The sequence below is a fragment of the Eutrigla gurnardus genome (assembly GCF_963514095.1).
Source record: "Eutrigla gurnardus genome assembly, chromosome: 21".
In the NCBI taxonomy this organism is placed as follows: domain Eukaryota; kingdom Metazoa; phylum Chordata; class Actinopteri; order Perciformes; family Triglidae; genus Eutrigla; species Eutrigla gurnardus.
Genome location: NC_139932.1, coordinates 19448557 through 19466724, shown reverse-complemented (window position 1 = coordinate 19466724; position 18168 = coordinate 19448557). Strand labels below are relative to the sequence as shown.

Sequence of the window (18168 nt, the reverse complement as noted above, 5' to 3'; positions counted from 1 at the left end):
AAAACACAAATAAGACCAGGTTAGTGGCTCAGAGGAAGCTACGCCTGGTTTTTATATATTCTACTGGTCTGTAGCCGTCGATTGTATTACAATACAACTGCAAAGTGTCTACAGGGAAGAAGAAGCAACTAGGAAATGAGCTCTTAAGCCTTAAACTTGCATTCTTCTTATTTCTTCTCATTATATTCAACACAATTTATTGTATTTATTAAATGATGGTCCCATTTAGAGTAAAATATATTCAATTAAGTTCATTGTTACGTTTTGATCGTGTAAAAAATGTCTTATACTGTGTGTGTGACCTGAATTAAAGCCTCGGATTCATTAAGCAGGTTGATCATTATATGAATATAATACACAATTATAAATATGGATGAACAAAATATGTAAAATGCCGCTTCATAGCCTTTAAATATATCTGTAAATTGACTTTTTATACAGACTCAAATCCTTAATAACTCCTATACATTTATATCTATTACTGGCAACAAGTAATAAATGAAGTTTAGCATCAATATCACATCAAACAGGATGTCAGGTGGAATAAAGTTGAATAAAAGGACGCCTCGCGGCCGGGGGAGGGGCGATGCCGTAGTCTTACCTCATAGGATTCTTTGACAATCTAATGGAGGGTGGTGGGGATGCAGAAAGCACGGCGATGGTGGTGGAGGTGGTGGAAGGAGAGTGGGAGGGGGGAGGGGAGATGACAGACAGACAGACAGACAGACAGACAGGGAGTCAGTGCAGGTACAGGACTATGGGGTTCAGATACACACAGAGAGGCGGGGCCGAGTGGGAAATGTGTGATATCTATATCTTATATCCCATTATTGTTCACTGTAACATGTTAATGCAAACACATTTATCTTTACACCAATATAAAATGCAGTTTTGTTACTGCAGCTGTAGAGAAAGGTAGGAAAACTGTAACAAAAATGGAGGACGGCACAGTGACAATTACGTGGATGAATCCCGTCTGTGTGTTACAGGAGGTTCATGCTAGGAAACAGGTGACGGATGTCATGCACATGTTCTGAAATAAAGGTTAAAGTCCAGCTGATTTAACCCTTTTAACATCCGTGGTCACGTTGTGCATCTATTCTAGAATACATCAAATACATTTCTTTGTATTTTATATCAAAATGGATTTTTTTCTTCCTGGAAAATGAAATACGACGTGATTAAATCAGCTAATTTAAACCAATCACATCCATCCATTAATCTGCAACGTTGTGTCCCGCCTGCCGACCCCGTTTCACTCTGAAATACGTCACCGAACACGAGGTCGACACTCAAATCTATAAATGCTGTTTCAGCTCGACTTGAAGATACGTCAATACTCCACGTGAGACGTTTCTAAGCCAGCCTGAAAGCTGGCAACGGGACGTTTTATCCATCGAGTCTGAGGAACGAGGAAAACAACGGTTGTTGTGGGAGTCACACTTCATCACTGTGCTGAAGAACATGATGTTAATAAAGATATGGAAGAGCATTAAGAAGCTTTGATGTACCGCCTACTTAAACACATGAACCAGGACTAACGGAGTCCTTTACTTCATTCATGTTAAACCGGATGTGAACAGAATCTCATGGAATCTTCTCTCTTATATATTCACAGGGTCGCCCATGAAGATGGAATCATTTGCAAATGTCTTCTATAGCTCCAAACAAATGTGATGCATGGATTCATTTCACCTGGACCCGTCATGTAATCATTGCAAACAATCAAAAGTGATGACTGATGCATTTAAATAGGAATAAACAGAAGAACTAAATATTCCAACTTCATGGGCGACAGTGTGTATACGGATATATATTTATGTTTAATATCTTGCGGATGTTAATGTTCTCCTTCTAAATAAAGTTCTCAGACATTGTTGTGCAACTCTCTGATGATCTGTGATTATGAACACACCTCAAACTCCTTGGAGAAGGTGTTGGTGGAGTGCAGCTCCATGACGTGCTTCACAAACTGCTTCACCGTCAGCGGCTCGTGTCCGTCTGCAACGAAGGAGTGAATGATGTCACAGCGGTCATGTTGTAAAGCCCTGTGAGTGTGTGTGTGTGTGTGTGTGTGTGTTACCGGTGGCGAGCAGCAGTGGTGTAGACGGAGCAGATATGACTTTAGCTGACGTGCTGTCGTCTGGGTAGAAATTCGCCGCCTGGAAACAGTTTCTGTGACACAGATAGAGTCAGAATCATGCAAGGGCAGATACTATGTGTATGTGTGTGTGTGTGTGTGTGTGTGTGTGTGTGTGTGTGTGTGTGTGTGTGTACCTCCAGTAGACCAGTATGCCCACCAGCACCAGCAGACAGAGGATGGTGAGCGTGGAGACGACAGCCAGAGGGACGACAGTCCTCTTCTCCCTCTCCACGCCGCCGACCAGCCCCACCCGAGACTCGTGGCTGCTGTTGCTGCCCTCTGGGAGGGAGGAGACGCAGAGATGGGTCAAAACAGGCACCTTTCTTTAAGTAACACCATCGTTTTATTATTACTTATTATTATTAGTGCTGCCGAACCACGTAAATAAATGCAAATGGACATACTGTCCCGTCTCATTCTGTTACTGAGAGGCAGAGCTGAGGGAACGCTGGTCATTAGTAACATTTACCTTCCACTTCCTCCTGTGGGACCTCTTCGCCTCCTGTCAGTCTGAGCAGAGGGACGAGTCGCCCCATTAGGGGACCAAACAACAACCCTTCTGCACTTGAGAACTGCTGCAAACTCTCTCCAATTACAGCGGCATCCTCTTTATCACCTCCTTCCTCGCTCTCCAGAGCTCCGTTTACTTTACCATCACCTCCTCCTTCTCTATTGTCCTCCAGAGGAGAGTCAGCTCCAGCAGCGTGACCTTCTCCGTCACTAAACAGCGGGATCTGTGCTGTCGGTTTATTGTGACCAGCAGATATCGTGACCCTTCCATCATCATCGCTGACTTTCTGTACTTTTTCCTCTTCTCCAGAACCACTAGCGGCCTCAGGCCAACTTAAAACCCCAAAATTGGACTCAATTTCATCCCCACTGCCGGTCTCAGTGTATATTCCCTTTCCCTCTCCCATTTCAGCTTCAATTTCTGCCTCTTTCTGCTCCAAAGAGTCACAGCCTGCTGTGCGATCGAGCCGTCTGGCATCCGTTTCACCGACCACTTTCCTCCCCCTCTGATCCCCAGTTTGGTGCGTTCCTGTCTTTTCTTCTTCCTCTCCACTTAGCTCACTTTTATTCTCCTCCATTTCTTTCTCCGCCGCCGTTTCACATGCTTTCTTGCTACTTAATTTGCTTCCCGCCCCATCTGTCTCACCATCTGCTTCGCCGTAAATCTTAAGCCCTGTTTCCCGACTATCATCCACCTTGAAGCTGAAGTTTGGAATAGTAGAAACGTCAGTCTCGACTGCGGTGACTCCATCAGATTCCTGGTTGAGCTGCTCGTTGCTGTAAAGGCCGGATCCTGATCCTCTTCCCTCTGCTGGCCAGTCTGTGCTGGATTCCTCTGAATTATAAGGAAGGGACAAAGTCACACCTTTAGAGTCGAAGATAGATGTGACCAAAGTGGAGTTGCGTCCTTCTTGACGTTTGTTTGTCCCGGCTTCCTCATCATCGGTCTGATTTGGAGGATTTCCAGGCAGCAGAGAAAGGGAGTGCTCAGGGATGAAGCGGTCCTGAGACCCCGGAGCGGTAGATATCTGAAGGTAATCCATGTGTAGACGGACAGCGGAGTGCTCTTCAGAGGACTTGTCTTGGTGGTGGAAGAAAACGCCACTTCTGTTCTCTGCAGGGAGAGCAGGAGGAGGACGGAAACTGCTGAGTGGGTTGACTGATTGGCGTGTGAACGGATCTCCATCAGCAGATCCCTGTTTGGGGAGAGAGACGGCTGGATTTGCCAGGTTGACCATCACTTTGCTAGCCGTGTTGGGAGAGATGGTTAAGCCAGAGGACCGGTCGATGTCCGAGTCCTCCACGTTCAACGTGAGTGTATTTGCTAGAAGAAAAGCCAAAGTGAAAAACTTTTCCAGGACACCAGCATTGAAATGTGTCCTCTGAAAATATGTTTGTGTGAAAAGGTAGGAATTGAACCACAGATAGTGGAAATGGTAAGAAGCCTGCAGCGCAAAACGCAAGAAGACAGCCAAGAATTTATTTATTTATTGAGTTGCTGAATGAAGCGACTTCATAAATCATCTCGGTGAAGACAAACAGATGATGCACCCTCATGACGACGTGAAGAAGAAAAACAACCACCAGAGAGCGCCATTGAGCCAAAGATATGAAGGCAGACCCAGAAGAAGGGTGCACGAAAGGAGACTAATCACAGAGTCTCCAAATGGACTCCAAGTGTGACCTCATGTGGCAACGCAACATGCTGCAAGATTTGGGAAGGAGTCAAGCATACGAGTCGCCAATCATCATCAACGCCAGCTTATTCATGATTACCACCAGCAGCAGCAGCAGCAGCAGCAGCGTTGTCCACACCATGCCAATGTATACAACACGCCACCGAGATCACAGAGCACAGCGGTGATTAGCCTGGCAGCAGGAGAACCAACAGGACTGTCAAATCCCTCATATCATAAATCCATAGCCCACTTTTAACAGGAAATACTGCAGTGTCCCTTACCGTTAAACATGGGCTGGGTGGTGTGCATCAGCACCCTGAGGAGAGAGGAGGTGGTGAACGATTGGTAGACGGACTCAGCCAGCGTGTTGCTGGCGGTCGCCGCCCTCGCCGTGACCCAGAGGGGCGAGGGGGTGGAGGAAGCCGAGGCCATGGTTTCTGGTGGGAGAGGTCTGCTGACGGTGGCATCGCCGTCTCCAGAGGACGGCGAGGACGGCGAGGACGGCGAGGACACTTGATTACCTGCGGGGGACAGAATGCATGCGTGTAATGGAGGATGTCACGTAAAATAGAAGCAGGATACTAAAGAAAAACAATTATGTGCACAAGAAAATGTATAAATTGATGACAAAACTTCAATAAATGGAGAGATTTAAATACATACTCTAGTTTGTCTTCATGTGAGATAACAAACAAACAGCCATTTGTTAGAATGATTACAACTTAATCCACAGTAATCTCTATAAAACTGATTTCTGCACATAAATGCAGATTCTGTCGGCAGCGGGACAAGATTCTGGTCTCAGAAGCTTTCTGGTTTCCGTTTGTAGTCCAAGTATTGACCAGTCGCGTTTAGATTTTGTCTGAATGCAAGTAAACAGTCTTTTATAGCAGTAGAGATGAAGATGATCTATTTGAAACATTTAAACCTACCAATTTAAACAGTTTAAATTTAAATGGAGCTGTAAAAACCACATCTAAACACGTCAGAATGGGTGGAAAGCATCCAGCGGGAGACAAGGCTTCTGCTGATTCCTATTTTATTATTTATGAGCTTAAAGTCCTCCCTGGCACTGCTCAAAGTATCAACCAGATATTTTTAGTGAACAAAAAAAAAAGGGGAAATAAAATCCGACCTGGCAACACAGCAGCAGACAACGTTGCAGGAGCGTTGGTGGATTCCGGCGGAGAGTTGTTGACCGTGTCTTCATAGAAGATGTCGGCGACTTGCATGTCCTCCACAGGAGGGGTGTAGAGGTCAGATTGGGGAGGAGGGGCTTGGTCTGGTGGACCATGATCCCCGGCCTGCAAGGACAACATTGGGTTCCTTAGAGACAAAGAGGCAACCTTCTGTCTGGTTAACTGTGAGGAAAAGAAGACGACGGGCAACCTGATGTGGCAACACGGACAACGAGGCCTCCTCTGTGATTTGCCGGCGAATCGTCGGCAGGGTGGTCGTCCGAGCGGCTGGAAACAGGAAGCCCGGCTGCTCCGTCACCTCGGTTAACCAGATGGCGCCGTTGCCGTCGAAACCCGCTTTCGTGAACGGCCCCCGCGTTTGTTTGCCGTCCTCGTAAATCCAGTTCTGATCCACGTCATCGTAATCCGGCGGATTCTGCTCCGGGTTTTTCTTCACCTTCTGGTTGAGTCCAGTCTCCTGCAGGACGGCAGAGTCAGCGGGGGTCTTCGGGGTGGTACGGGGGCCGACCTGGACCGGGAGGTTCTGGTAAACTCTGGTCTGCTCCACGGGGATCTCCTCCACGGGGCTGTGATCCTCTGGAGGCGGATCCACCTGGTTCCGTTTCTCCGGCGTCTCCGATCTCACTTTAGATGAGACCTGGAGGTTGACCAAAGAAGGAGCGGAGCAGTTATTCATTCAAAATCAGCCGATTAGACCTAAAGTCATCTCCATGAATGCAGTGTGGAAGAGTACAAGAAAAATGGTACAATTACTGTTATTTTCTCCTAAAAACGCTGCGAAAGCCCGTATAACCTTTTGTACTGCTCTCCAACACTCACTGACAAGCCTCTCCTACATAATTACCATCATTTGCATAATAATTTGGTTCAGCGATATGATTGAATGCAGGGCAAACTTCAGCAGATTGAAGAAGCCGAGTGAAACCACAGATATTACAGACGGCTCTTACCTCCCTGTTGCCGTCCACATCTTTTGTGTCTGAATCACTTTCTAGAGAGAGAGAGGGAGGAAATACAATCTTACTTACGATCGTAGGGAAAGTGAGGTTTTTATTTGTGTGTGAGCGTTTGTACCAGGATCTTCTAACGGCATGTCCACTATAATCTGGTCACTCCATCGTCCTCTGAGTCCGTTGGTACAAACAGCGACCACCTGGACCACGTAGCTGCTGTTAGCCAGCAGGCTGGGGATGATGGCACCCTGTAACGTCACATTCATTATATAAAAAAAGAGGATATTGTTGCAGCAAAGATCCTGGAATTGTTGATGTCTAGGTTTTTCAGTAGATTTGGTCAAATTTGCATTCATGCTACAACCACTTTGAGAGGCGATACCACCCGTTTCAACAGTGCTATCTGCCGGTATATCTACCTCTCTGCTCGTTTGCTAATTCGTTTTCATGCTCTCTCTATCGCAGCAGGTGGGGTGAAGGATTTAACCGCCTGGGGGGAGGGGAGGGGTGCAGGCGGTTCATCCAAGGTGGGACACTCTCTTGGTTATTGAGCAATTTGTAATCCGAGATTTATTCATTATTTTTCCTCCAGAATGCAAATATGTGAATGTCTTTTTTTGAATTATTATTATTATTTTTTTTTTTTTAAATTAGCTGAGCTCCTCCGAAATCGTTCCACAAGCCCCCGGGTAAGAAATACATCCCGGAGGTACAGATTAAAATACTGTATGTCTGCTGGGAAATGGTGTTCCACTTTCAATGCAAACCATATAAAAACAGATGTAATGTTACATTTCTTTTGTCTTTTCAACACAGGTTATATATTTTGTTAGGGATGAAGATGCTGTATTTGACATTAAATCACCCTAATTCCAATAATATTCCATGTTGCACATATTCCACTAACGATTGTGTAAAAGCCACCTTATACTTCCTCTACTGATGATAATCAGGTCATAATCTAGGTGGGATCAGGTGTTCCCCTCATAGGTTTTCATTAATGTTTTCATGCATAAACATGCAGACTAAAGTGGGGCGAGGTATACGAGGTGTATATATATAAACACACATACACAGATAGTGCTGGTCAAAGGGATGCTCAGTGACCCATTAGGAGGTCCCTATCAATCAATCAATCCATCGCTTTGATCAACCCAGATTCCAACAGCGCTCTCAATGTGAGAGTGAATTCTGACAAATGACGGAGTAATCATGCTGCAGGGGAAACAGGAATGACTGTGGAAAATGATGTGAAATGATGGGCCGTACCACATCCTGGTCCCCGTCGGTCCGGTACTCCTGCTTGCGCGGCTCTCGGCCCTGCAGCCGCTGGTAGGTGACGGTGTACCAGTCGATGGTGGTGTCGTAAACCCCACGAGGACGCTCCCACGTCACCACGATGGTGGTGTCGTTCTGGGCGTCAGCCTGGACGTTCTCCGGCTCCGAGCTGCAGGCTAGAGAGAGGGGGGGCGTGATAGATATATTGGATATTGATTGGATGTGATGCAGGAACGCAATAAGTCTGGGAAAAAAGATTAAAAAGATAGAAAAGCTACAGCACAGAGACGGTGCAGCGGCTCACATTAAGCTCAGTGTTGCTGAAGGTAACTTGATGTTAATCGACCGTATTGAAAATGGAAGAGAATGGGAATCCATTTTAAAAGCTCAGCTCAGGAGGTGAGAGCAGCAATGAGTGGGAGGTGTGTGTGTGTGTGTGTGTGTGTGTGTGTGTGTGTGTGTGTGTGTGTGTGTGTGTGTGTGTGAGTGAGTGTGTGTGTGTGTGTGTGTGTGTGTGTGTGTGTGTGTGTGTGGGGCTGCATGAATTTGTTACAGCCTAAAAGAGACCCCTCTCTGAATTTCTGAATACTTTATTTCAATTTCAAAAAGAGCTGCAAAATAAATTGCCTGTGCTGAGCGGAGCAGGGGCACAGAACTACAAAGTCAAGCTCCCCGGCAACCCAGAAGACCCACTTTACTTGAGGGTCGGCTTTATGAAGATGGAGCGCTGCGTGAATTTTATGTTTTGATGATCCTGACTAGGCTGACCTTGCAGACGGCATCACAGCTGCAGAGAAAGAAGAATACTCTGTCATGCCAAAAAAACTAAGATTAATAATGTATTGATCTTTGGCAAGGGATTGGATTATGCTGCTCATAATGTGGTGTAAATCCAATAGGTGGGAATATAAATGGAGATTCTGGGAGTTTCCTTATACAAAATGATAATATGCTGAATCTTCAGGGAGTTCAGCTGGTTGTTGATCAGTACTCAGTGGATATCTGCCATATCTCTGCCAGATCAAACTCCCTTCCTGGCTTTAGATCCAAACCTCACTGAGAGCAGACAAGTGATGTGATGGTACACGACTTTTCAGCCCCCAAAAATAAAAAAATAAAAAGCATGGCATCAAATTAACCTCAGGGGAATGTAAACGTAAAAAAAAATATATATATATATATATATTGTGTAAATGTGTTATCTGAACCATGAGCTGCAGACATAACGAGATGCTAGATGGCTTATGGGCACAAAACAGGCTCAGCATCGAGAAAAAGACTGAAACTGGAAAAAGAACGAAGAGCTGAAGGTGGAAGCAGGAAGTAGAATGTAGCCATATGAATGCTTGAGATGGGACAAAAACGTCTTTTGAGAGGTCGCCATTTAGATGGTTAGATGTCAAGCGTTACTGGTTGGGGTTGAAGACTTACTGGGTGTGAGAACGTCCTCCACGCCGGTGTACGAGGCAAACACCTGACCCATGAACTGCTGCTGCTCCCGGAAGTTGTTCTGCAGGTAATCGGTCAGTATCACGTATCCGGCCTGCTCCATGGTCATCACCTCACAGAACACCTCCAACTGAGACAGACAGAGAGACAGACAGAGAGACAGACAGACAGACAGACAGACAGACAGAGAGACAGACAGAGAGACAGACAGATGAGTGATCTCTCCCTGTTTCTCCCTGTGAGTGAGTTTAAGAGGCTTGTGTTGGTGCCGGGCAGAGACAGCTGCTCTATATTTGGTCAGCTACGTCATGCTTTGCCATCCCTGCTTCAGTCATGCACACACACACACACACACACACACACACACACACACACACACACACACACACACACACACACACACACACACACACACACACACACACACACACACACACACACACACACACACACACACACACACACACACACTATTAACACCACCACTTTCACGACCTCGTTCACTTCCCATCACTCTGCTACATAATAGATGATTATTACACAGATGATTTCATTCAAAGTCGCCGTTTCTCTTAAACGTCTTCACTCTGCGGGAACATTACAGCGTCTACTTGTGTCTTGTCACTGAATGAGAGGCTGTTACCGGATCACACGACTACAGAAACCCAGCCACAACCACTACAGGCAGCAATTATATCCAGAGAACATGGTTCATTTCATGCACTGGTTCACTGGGCTTCCTGGTCCATGACTAGTGGAAAGAAAACAGCCAAAATACACATTTAAGGATTATTTTTGCTACTTTGTATATTTTCTAATAGCATATTTAAACATATTTCAGAAAACATGTAATACAAAGAAAAAGTATTATGTTAACATTAAGTAATCAGCTGGATTTTCATGGTGATATCTTTGAGTTAAATGTTGTAAAAGTGAATATAAGCCATTGTAGATTCATGTTTTAATGGCCTTCACATGATTAAACATGTTTTATTTTTTATTCCTTACACCTGATACAGGCATTTCATCAGAAGATGAAAAAGAGGCTTTTTTCTTCGGGTTAAAAGACAGAATGAGAACCAATTACTCAAGTTGTTCATTTTTCCAGACGGTTCTGTTCAGTTGGTGAGTGTATGTCTGATGAAACCTCCTGACCTGAGTTTCTGATATCGCCACGGTGTGTTTAAAGACGATCCATTCCACCGTCTCGGAGCAGGGCGGTGCCGTTAGTGAGCCGTTGTAGATGTAATATTTATCTGTGTTATTAGGCAGCAAGGACCGCAAGGTGAACGCTTCCAGCGACCCGCTCTTACCTGGATAAAATAACAACATAAAAGCCCCATTAGTAACTATAAATATGTGTTAAGTCTACGGCATGAGTCATGATATTCATCAAAAACCAAATCATTTCATCTAGAGAAAAGCCTATGAAATAAGGACAATTTATAGACCTATAATCATTGTTTGTTTGCTTTATAGTTATAATCACTGGACCTACCAAACCTGCTGACAGTGTCGACCGCATCTATAACAGGACGGAAGTTCTCGTTGTCTTCCAGGCTGATCTGTGGGGAAAATAAACTTTAAAACTTAAATCCCATCACTTTATTTTGTTAACTGAGGAGGAACAGCCTGATGTTTCCAAGTCAATCTACCTCAAAGAGCACAGCTAAGGCAGCGATCCTCCCTCCTTCCCTAATAGCATCATCCAGACTTTGGAAGCCATCTGGATCGTAACTGAACATCTGCATCTGAACAAGAGCAAGAAACGAGCCGTTTAGAAGAACTCACGCTTCATTAGTGCACAATAAAATGATCAATAAACAGATGTTTGGTGTTTCTGTACCTCCAGAGGGAATTTCATCCCATCCAGGCTGTGTTCAGACCCATCCGACGTGGCGTTGCAGCGCCCCCAGTGGAAGGTGATGGTACCAACGCGGAACCTGGAGCTCAGCCCACCTCCACTTACAAAGAACTCCCCTTCCACGTGGATGGCCACTAACACACACACACACACACACACACACACACACACACACACACACACACACACACACACACACACACACACACACACACACACACACACACACACACACACACACACACACACACACACACACACACACACACAGGAGTTTAACCTTTGTGTAAACAAGCTTGTTAATGAGCAAGAATGGAAATGATGTCAGGGACAAACAACGGGCTTAATCAGGGGGAAGTTTGGGGGGCTCTTGATTGACAAGACTTTCACCAATAATTAGCTGTGACGGTTGCCGCCCGGCGACCAAAGCTTTGTCCAAATCTGGATCTTCTTCAAGATGGTGGAAAGCAGTCGCTCTAAAGTTTCTGGCTTCTCCAACAATGTGGTCGTGGATATCCTGGTCTATTTGAATGTATATTCTGGCCTTTGACATCGGTAATATCAGGGATAATTAACTCGAGCCACCATCTCCTGAGATGAGATCAAAGCAGTCACGACGCCCAATCATCTCAGGCCGTCGACCCTTGCCTTGCTTGGGCCTTGAATGTTCTGAACAGCTCCCAACAGGCTCTAAACGACAGTGTGTGATCATACAGTTCTTTGTTAATATCACAGCTATGCAATATCTGTTTTAATATGCAATTTCCTCTCCGACTTCCCGGAGAAAGAGATTAATGTTAGAGGCATTAATGTATAGAGGACTCGCGGCCCGGGCTGCCTTAGACGAGATGGTGATGATAGCTCAGACAGCTTTCATTTGTTTATCAGGCCAGACATCACGCTGCCTTTCCTCCCACTGTCTCTTCACATCGTCCTCATTTCTCCGCCCTGCTCCGTCTCTCTGGATAATGTTTCCCCCCTCCTGCTCTTTTGTTGCTCAGTTTCATCTCTGCCTCTCCACATCGATCTCCCTTCTTTCTCCACGCGACACGTCAGTAGTTTAGAGTTGTTTTTATATTCCTGCTTCTGCAAAGTTCTTTGCACGTCTTGGGATTAAGACGTTCTGTATTACAGAACCGGAAGAATGTCAAAATTATTTCCATTGATTGGATCTATGACCTTCCTCTGGTTGCTGCTTTATGTTGCTCATCTTACAATACAACATCTTGAGATGTTGCAATAATATTGACAAGCCGACCCTTTTTTTCAGATCAGGCTTTGAGTAGGTATTCTGCTCTGAGGGATGTACACATGCTAAAAAACTACAAATCTATGCACAATAACCTCTCATACCTGCTTTGGCCTTTAGTATTTTACCTTGTGCCGTCATTTACTTCCCTAAATATTCCATATCATCGAAACCAAAGAGCTTCATCGGCCAATCTGTTGATAGCTGAACAATAAAGCTAATTTACATAGCACTTAAATCAGGATAAACTAATTTATTTGCAAAAACAAAACTAATTCTGTGTTTTTGGTAAATATATGTCAACATACCGGACTTCCCGTCGTTGTGGATGGTGCTGGACTCTGCCGTCAGCTGTTCCCAGCCCTCTAGCTGCAGATTCTGGTACTGCAGCCGGACTTGGGTGAAGGTCTCGTCGATGTCCACGGGAGACTGCCTGGCGCTGTTGCAGGACGGGTACTTCTTGCCCCAGTTGCGCTGGTTCAGAGCACCTGAATGGATGAAGAGACCAACAGATTCAAGGACTGCTGATCTGGAAATGTCAAACTCCCTGAAACCTTGTGATACTGTCAACAGAGAGTCTACCATTTACTCAATCAAATGATTTTAATGCATGATTTAAGGACTCATAGCACATTTAATATACCTGTCCAGCACATTAACAGTTTTTTTTACAGCTCTAACAAGGGCAGATGGTCAAACATGACTGGTTGGCCTCAGGTCACACTTTAACCTCGCACTCTATGCGAACGTGCATTGTTAATGCATGAGTGCATTGTCTCATATTGTTGTTTTGTGGAGAGGGAGAGTGCCCAGCATGCATTCTGTTTAAACATATTGATGTGCATGTGTATTTCTGTGTTTTAACAAGGCTGAGCTTTTCCCATGAATAATGTAAAAACAATATGAACGGCATGGGGACGAGCACAAATAAAATAGCCGACATGAAACGCGGTGCTCTTTCAGTGCTCAGAACACATTTAATTAGCACTAAATATCACAAGGTCTGCATCAAAATGTGTTGCTCATTGTTTATTTATGAGCTCGTGTCTGACTCTACATTGGTGTTTAGATTTTTAGGACATGTAGCGTGTGTGTGTGTGTGTGTGTGTGTGAATTTATTCATGACTGCATGACATCTGCATTCACATCCACTCACATGATGCTCGTGTTCCTTCTTTCTTGAGGGTAATGCCGGATATGTTTGTGTGCGAGCGTTAACTGCTCCCTTTCTGTTCATGAGTGGATGCGTTCATTTACTGAGCGTGCATTCATCCACTCTTCAGTCATTTCCTCCCGATATATTCACAGTAAACCGCCCTAACTGTGTTTATTATCAGCATGCAATGTCCAAAACCCATCATACCAGACATCTTATCGTGTGTGTGTGTGTGTGTGTGTGTGTGTGTGTGTGTGTGTGTGTGTGTGTGTGTATACAGTACAGTAAAGACAATGGGTCTAATGAGGTCAGAGCAGATGGTTTAACTGTAACTAGTCACACATGACTTAACAGGTATTGGCTTTGCATTCCTTGTCTGTGTGTAAGAGAGAGAGAGAGAGGGGGGGGGGGAGAGAGAGAGAGAGAGAGAGAGAGAGAGAGAGAGAGAGAGACAGAGAGACAGACAGAGAGAGAGGGGGGGGGGGGTGGAAAGAGAGACAGAGATTTATTGTGTCTAATATTTGGACATATGTTTTTTGAAGCTTCTGTGATTTGTTTTACTGAAACTTTCATGCCATTAAAGCATCTTTGAATTGATTGAGAGAGAGTGAGAGAGAGAGAGAGAGAGAGAGTGAGAGAGAGAGAGAGAGAGAGAGAGAGAGAGAGAGAGAGAGAGAGAGAGAGAGGGGGGGGGGGAGAAAGAGAGACAGAGATTTATTGTGTCTAATATTTGGACATATGTTTTTTGAAGCTTCGGCAACATTGTTTTACTGAAACTTTCATGCCAATAAAGCATCTTTGAATTGATTGAGAGACAGAGAGATTGAGAGAGAGAGAGAGAGAGAGAGAGAGGAGTTCAAATAAATCAATGCCATCTTTGTGGTATTGCTTTTCATTGCAGCTCCAGCCTCAGTGAAGTATCATGGAAGTAAAGTTAAAAATATGTATGAAAAGACCCAAAATGAACATTGTAAGCTACTTGAGGCTCATTTCTATAGAATGATTCTGTCCCAAGCTATATCTAATCCATATTTCCGGCGTACAGATGTTTGCCCAGTTACTCACACACAGTTTGCATTTCATGAGCCACTGTTTACACACAGTTTCTGCCACTGAGACGTCTTAATACCACTTCAACACAATAAAGCTGCTGCTCAACACTTTGGCCAAATTACACTGATTGAAGATGATTACGGGGGTAATGTTGGTACATCTTGGCGGTTACACTCGTTTCCATTTTGACCTATATTCTTGCATTTTACTGTGTCAATGCAGCCGGATCCATCAGCATCATAACACGTACACACAAATGAGTTTCTCTTCTGACATAACGCTACCATGGCAACAAGTAGCTTACAGACTAGACGGAGCTGGACTGACCTGCCGTCGTTTAAATCCATAAAACACACACATGCATGCACACACACACTCGTATTAAGTCCAGCGGTAACATTTAGATGATTAAATGCGGAAATTACATTTCATATCTCTGAGTTCCACTTGCTTTTTCACAGTAATCCCAGAATAAAGCATGCTGATACCGCTAGTGTACCTTTTGTTGTCGACTTTTAAAGCACCTTTTTATTCTTCTATTCTCAGTAAAAACAGGAAGACGTGTGCTTGAATTCTGTACTCTCACATTCAGCCATCTGGGATTTAATTTATGGTAATTTGTTAAGTGAACAAGATGAAAAGAACCCAATTATTCATTTTGATTTGTTTCAAAAAAATAAGCTGTAATGTCGCAAAAACACAGAAGATGTTTAAAAAAAAAGGAACTGAAGAAACAAAGAGCAGTCGGCTGATAACGCGGTCAAGACAGGAACCATTTACACCTAATGCTGTTTTTTTTTACCACAACGCCCCGATGATTTCAGCTCACCCATCACTCTCGAGGGAGGAGAGGTGAGACGGGGGAGAGACAAAGAGAAGAAAGGAGACATAAAGGTGAGAATGCAAAGGAGGCAGAGAGGGGGTGATGAAGAGGAGGAGGAGGAGGGGAGGGACAGAAAAATACATGGATGAAGAAGGAGACTCGAGGGGGAGGACGAAATAAGACAGGAGTGGACAGAGTGGAGACACAAGTAGTGTGTGTGTGTGTGTGTGTGTGTGTGTGTGTGTGTGTGTGTGTGTGTGTGTGTGTGTGTGTGTGTGTGTGTGTGTGTGTGTGTGTGTGTGTGTCTACCATCCAATGGATTCTTAATTGGTGTGAGCTAAAAGAGAGACAGACACACATTTGTGAGAGTCCATGTGTACTTCTTTGTATGTCTGCATGACTCACATTGTATCACACACACACACACACACACACACACACACACACACACACACACGCAGGGCTATCAAATTGCATAATTTAGGGCTTGATGTTTTTGGGGGACCGTCTGCTCCTGTTTGCATCACTGCGGACAAAAATAGCTGAATATGTATCAAATATTAAAGGCAAAAAAAAAAGAAAAAAAGTGCTGGTTAAGATGATCCCACAGTGATGCTTCTGAATCATCTGCATCTGCATTGTCTGTCTGGCAGGATAACCCACAAGCATGTTGAATATTAATCCGTGAGCAGGATCGGACTCGACAGTTAACGTGTCCCGAACATGTTCAGGTGACAGAAGTCGCATTGAAAATACAAAAATGTGTTCAACACCCCGTCAAAAGGGCTCTATAGCGTTGTAAAATAATGCAATATACATTATAATCCGTCAGTGCAACACATTTTCTGTGAGGTTTATTTTCAAATAACAGTTTTTGTGTATATATATGCAGTGAACCTCCGAATATTTGATGGTGGATCCACTCTGAGAGGGGGATTGTCTCGTCTTAGCTGGTGTCATGCATTTCAATCAGTGTCTCAGTTTGCAGTAAAACTCTTTTGATTACGAAACAACAGAAGCCCGAGCAGAGAGAAAAATACGAACTGCTCTTTTCTGTGAAAAGGGGACTTCAGTCATTCATTTTCATTCTGCAGAATCAACGTCTATGAATGCATTCATGGGCACACACACACACACACACACACACACACACACACACACACTGACATAAAGAAGTGAGCCCGAGGCAGACGAGATCTAAGCTACTAAATGAATCTATTATGAATGGCAGAGCACACACACACACACACACACACACACACACGCCACATCACTCATCTAGTTAATGAACTGCCACACACATCTGCAGCCGGCGTATCTGACAATCAGTCCTGTCAGATCATTCAAAAAGAAAAAAAATCAGGGTATGAATCAGAGTCCCCATATGCTGTTTATGTGATCTCTGGCGGCTCCGTCTAGACTTCTGAATATGAAAAAGGTCTCGACGACCGCAGCGAGACTTTCTGTACCGAGTCAGTTAAATATTAAACAACGACTGTCTGGAATTATTTACTGTTTATCTGAAGGTCGTACGCCCTGAAGGTCAACTTGAAGCACAAAACTCGAACAAAAGCTCCTAAAAGGAACTTTAACTGTGTCGATATCGGGGAATCCTGGTGGACAAAAGTGGTAGTGTTTAAGAGAACCAGATTCCCTTTGGAAAGCTTCTCATTTTACTGCCTGGCAGCCGTCCTGGTCCTGGTCCTGGTCCTGGTCCTTCCATGCCTTCCTTCCCTCCAACAGAGAGGCTAAGAAAGAAGACCACCAATCTCCACGTTCCACCTGACCCGGATCTCCCCAAAATCCCAAACTGCTCGGCAATCGATCACCACAATCTGTCCTTCATCATCATCATCATCATCATCTTTATAGACTTTAGACTGTTCGTAACACGTCTAACTTAATGAAATAAGGTCCCATGGGAAACCACTGGAAGGGGCGGGGCTTAGCCTCTATATAACTATATAGAAATAGCCAATCTTCTCATTGTTGACTCATCAACCCAGCAACAAACTGGTGCAAGCAAGAAACCAGAGCAGAAAATGGGGGAGAGAGAGAGAGAGAGAGAGAGAGAGTGCGTGATAGTGAATAAAGCATCACGCATACGCACCTCTGCATCATTACCTCATGTCTCCCACAAGGCTCAGGGTGCAGCCGCACAGACTGAGCAACAACTGGAGCAGAAAAGAAGCCAGCTTCTTCTATTTGGTGACTAAGAGAGCTTTTGGGAACATGGTGGGTGGTGAACACATGCAAAAAAAAAAAAAAAAAAAAAGACATGCCGGTATTTAGAGAGTCCAACAGATTATCAGTGATAAATTCCCACAATAAATATGGAAATCAAACTCAGTGCTTCTGGCTGATATCTGGGTTTCACAGCACTACAACTACACACTAAAAACACACACACACACACACACATAACAGATGGGGCCCTGGGGGGTGTCTTGCAGGCAGGAGGATCTCAGGGATCCCCTTGGAGACGAAGCAGAAAGGATCAACATAGAGGAGAAGTGAGGAACAGGAAAGCATCTGCATGTTTAATGTTTATCCTTTAAAATACCTTTTAAAGAACCCAAAATAAGGGAACCAATGATTTTTTAAATCTGCATCAAAAGCAAACAAGCTGTGGATTTCTTTGTGACGGTTGAATAAAGAAGCCCCAAATGAAATATGGTACTTAAATGCATTAAATGGCATTAGTTTAGAAGGATATTATTATTATTGTATGCAATTTAAGCAATAGAATGTTGATTTCTCTTTAAAAGGAAACCAATTCATTATGCCGTCTTATTAAGCTCCGTTATAAAGA

General features: G+C 44.3%; 1 protein-coding gene across 2 annotated transcripts in view; it reads right to left on the bottom strand.

Annotated features, from left to right (window-relative positions):
• Positions 1-18168, bottom strand: part of ptprz1b (protein tyrosine phosphatase receptor type Z1b) — a 43018-nt gene that overhangs the window by 8207 nt on the left and 16643 nt on the right. Inside the window, exons 3-19 of one of the 2 annotated variants that reach the window (XM_084039422.1) lie at positions 12633-12812; positions 11058-11209; positions 10867-10962; positions 10710-10776; positions 10367-10524; positions 9194-9341; positions 7754-7938; positions 6606-6732; positions 6482-6522; positions 5722-6168; positions 5468-5636; positions 4614-4853; positions 2613-3977; positions 2278-2422; positions 2084-2175; positions 1916-2001; positions 602-622 (exon numbers count right to left, since the gene is read on the bottom strand). In XM_084039422.1, the coding sequence (XP_083895548.1) occupies positions 602-622; positions 1916-2001; positions 2084-2175; positions 2278-2422; positions 2613-3977; positions 4614-4853; positions 5468-5636; positions 5722-6168; positions 6482-6522; positions 6606-6732; positions 7754-7938; positions 9194-9341; positions 10367-10524; positions 10710-10776; positions 10867-10962; positions 11058-11209; positions 12633-12812 (3719 nt within the window). The remainder of the gene's footprint in view (positions 1-601; positions 623-1915; positions 2002-2083; positions 2176-2277; positions 2423-2612; positions 3978-4613; positions 4854-5467; positions 5637-5721; positions 6169-6481; positions 6523-6605; positions 6733-7753; positions 7939-9193; positions 9342-10366; positions 10525-10709; positions 10777-10866; positions 10963-11057; positions 11210-12632; positions 12813-18168) is intronic. The other variant, XM_084039423.1, reaches the window with a different exon arrangement.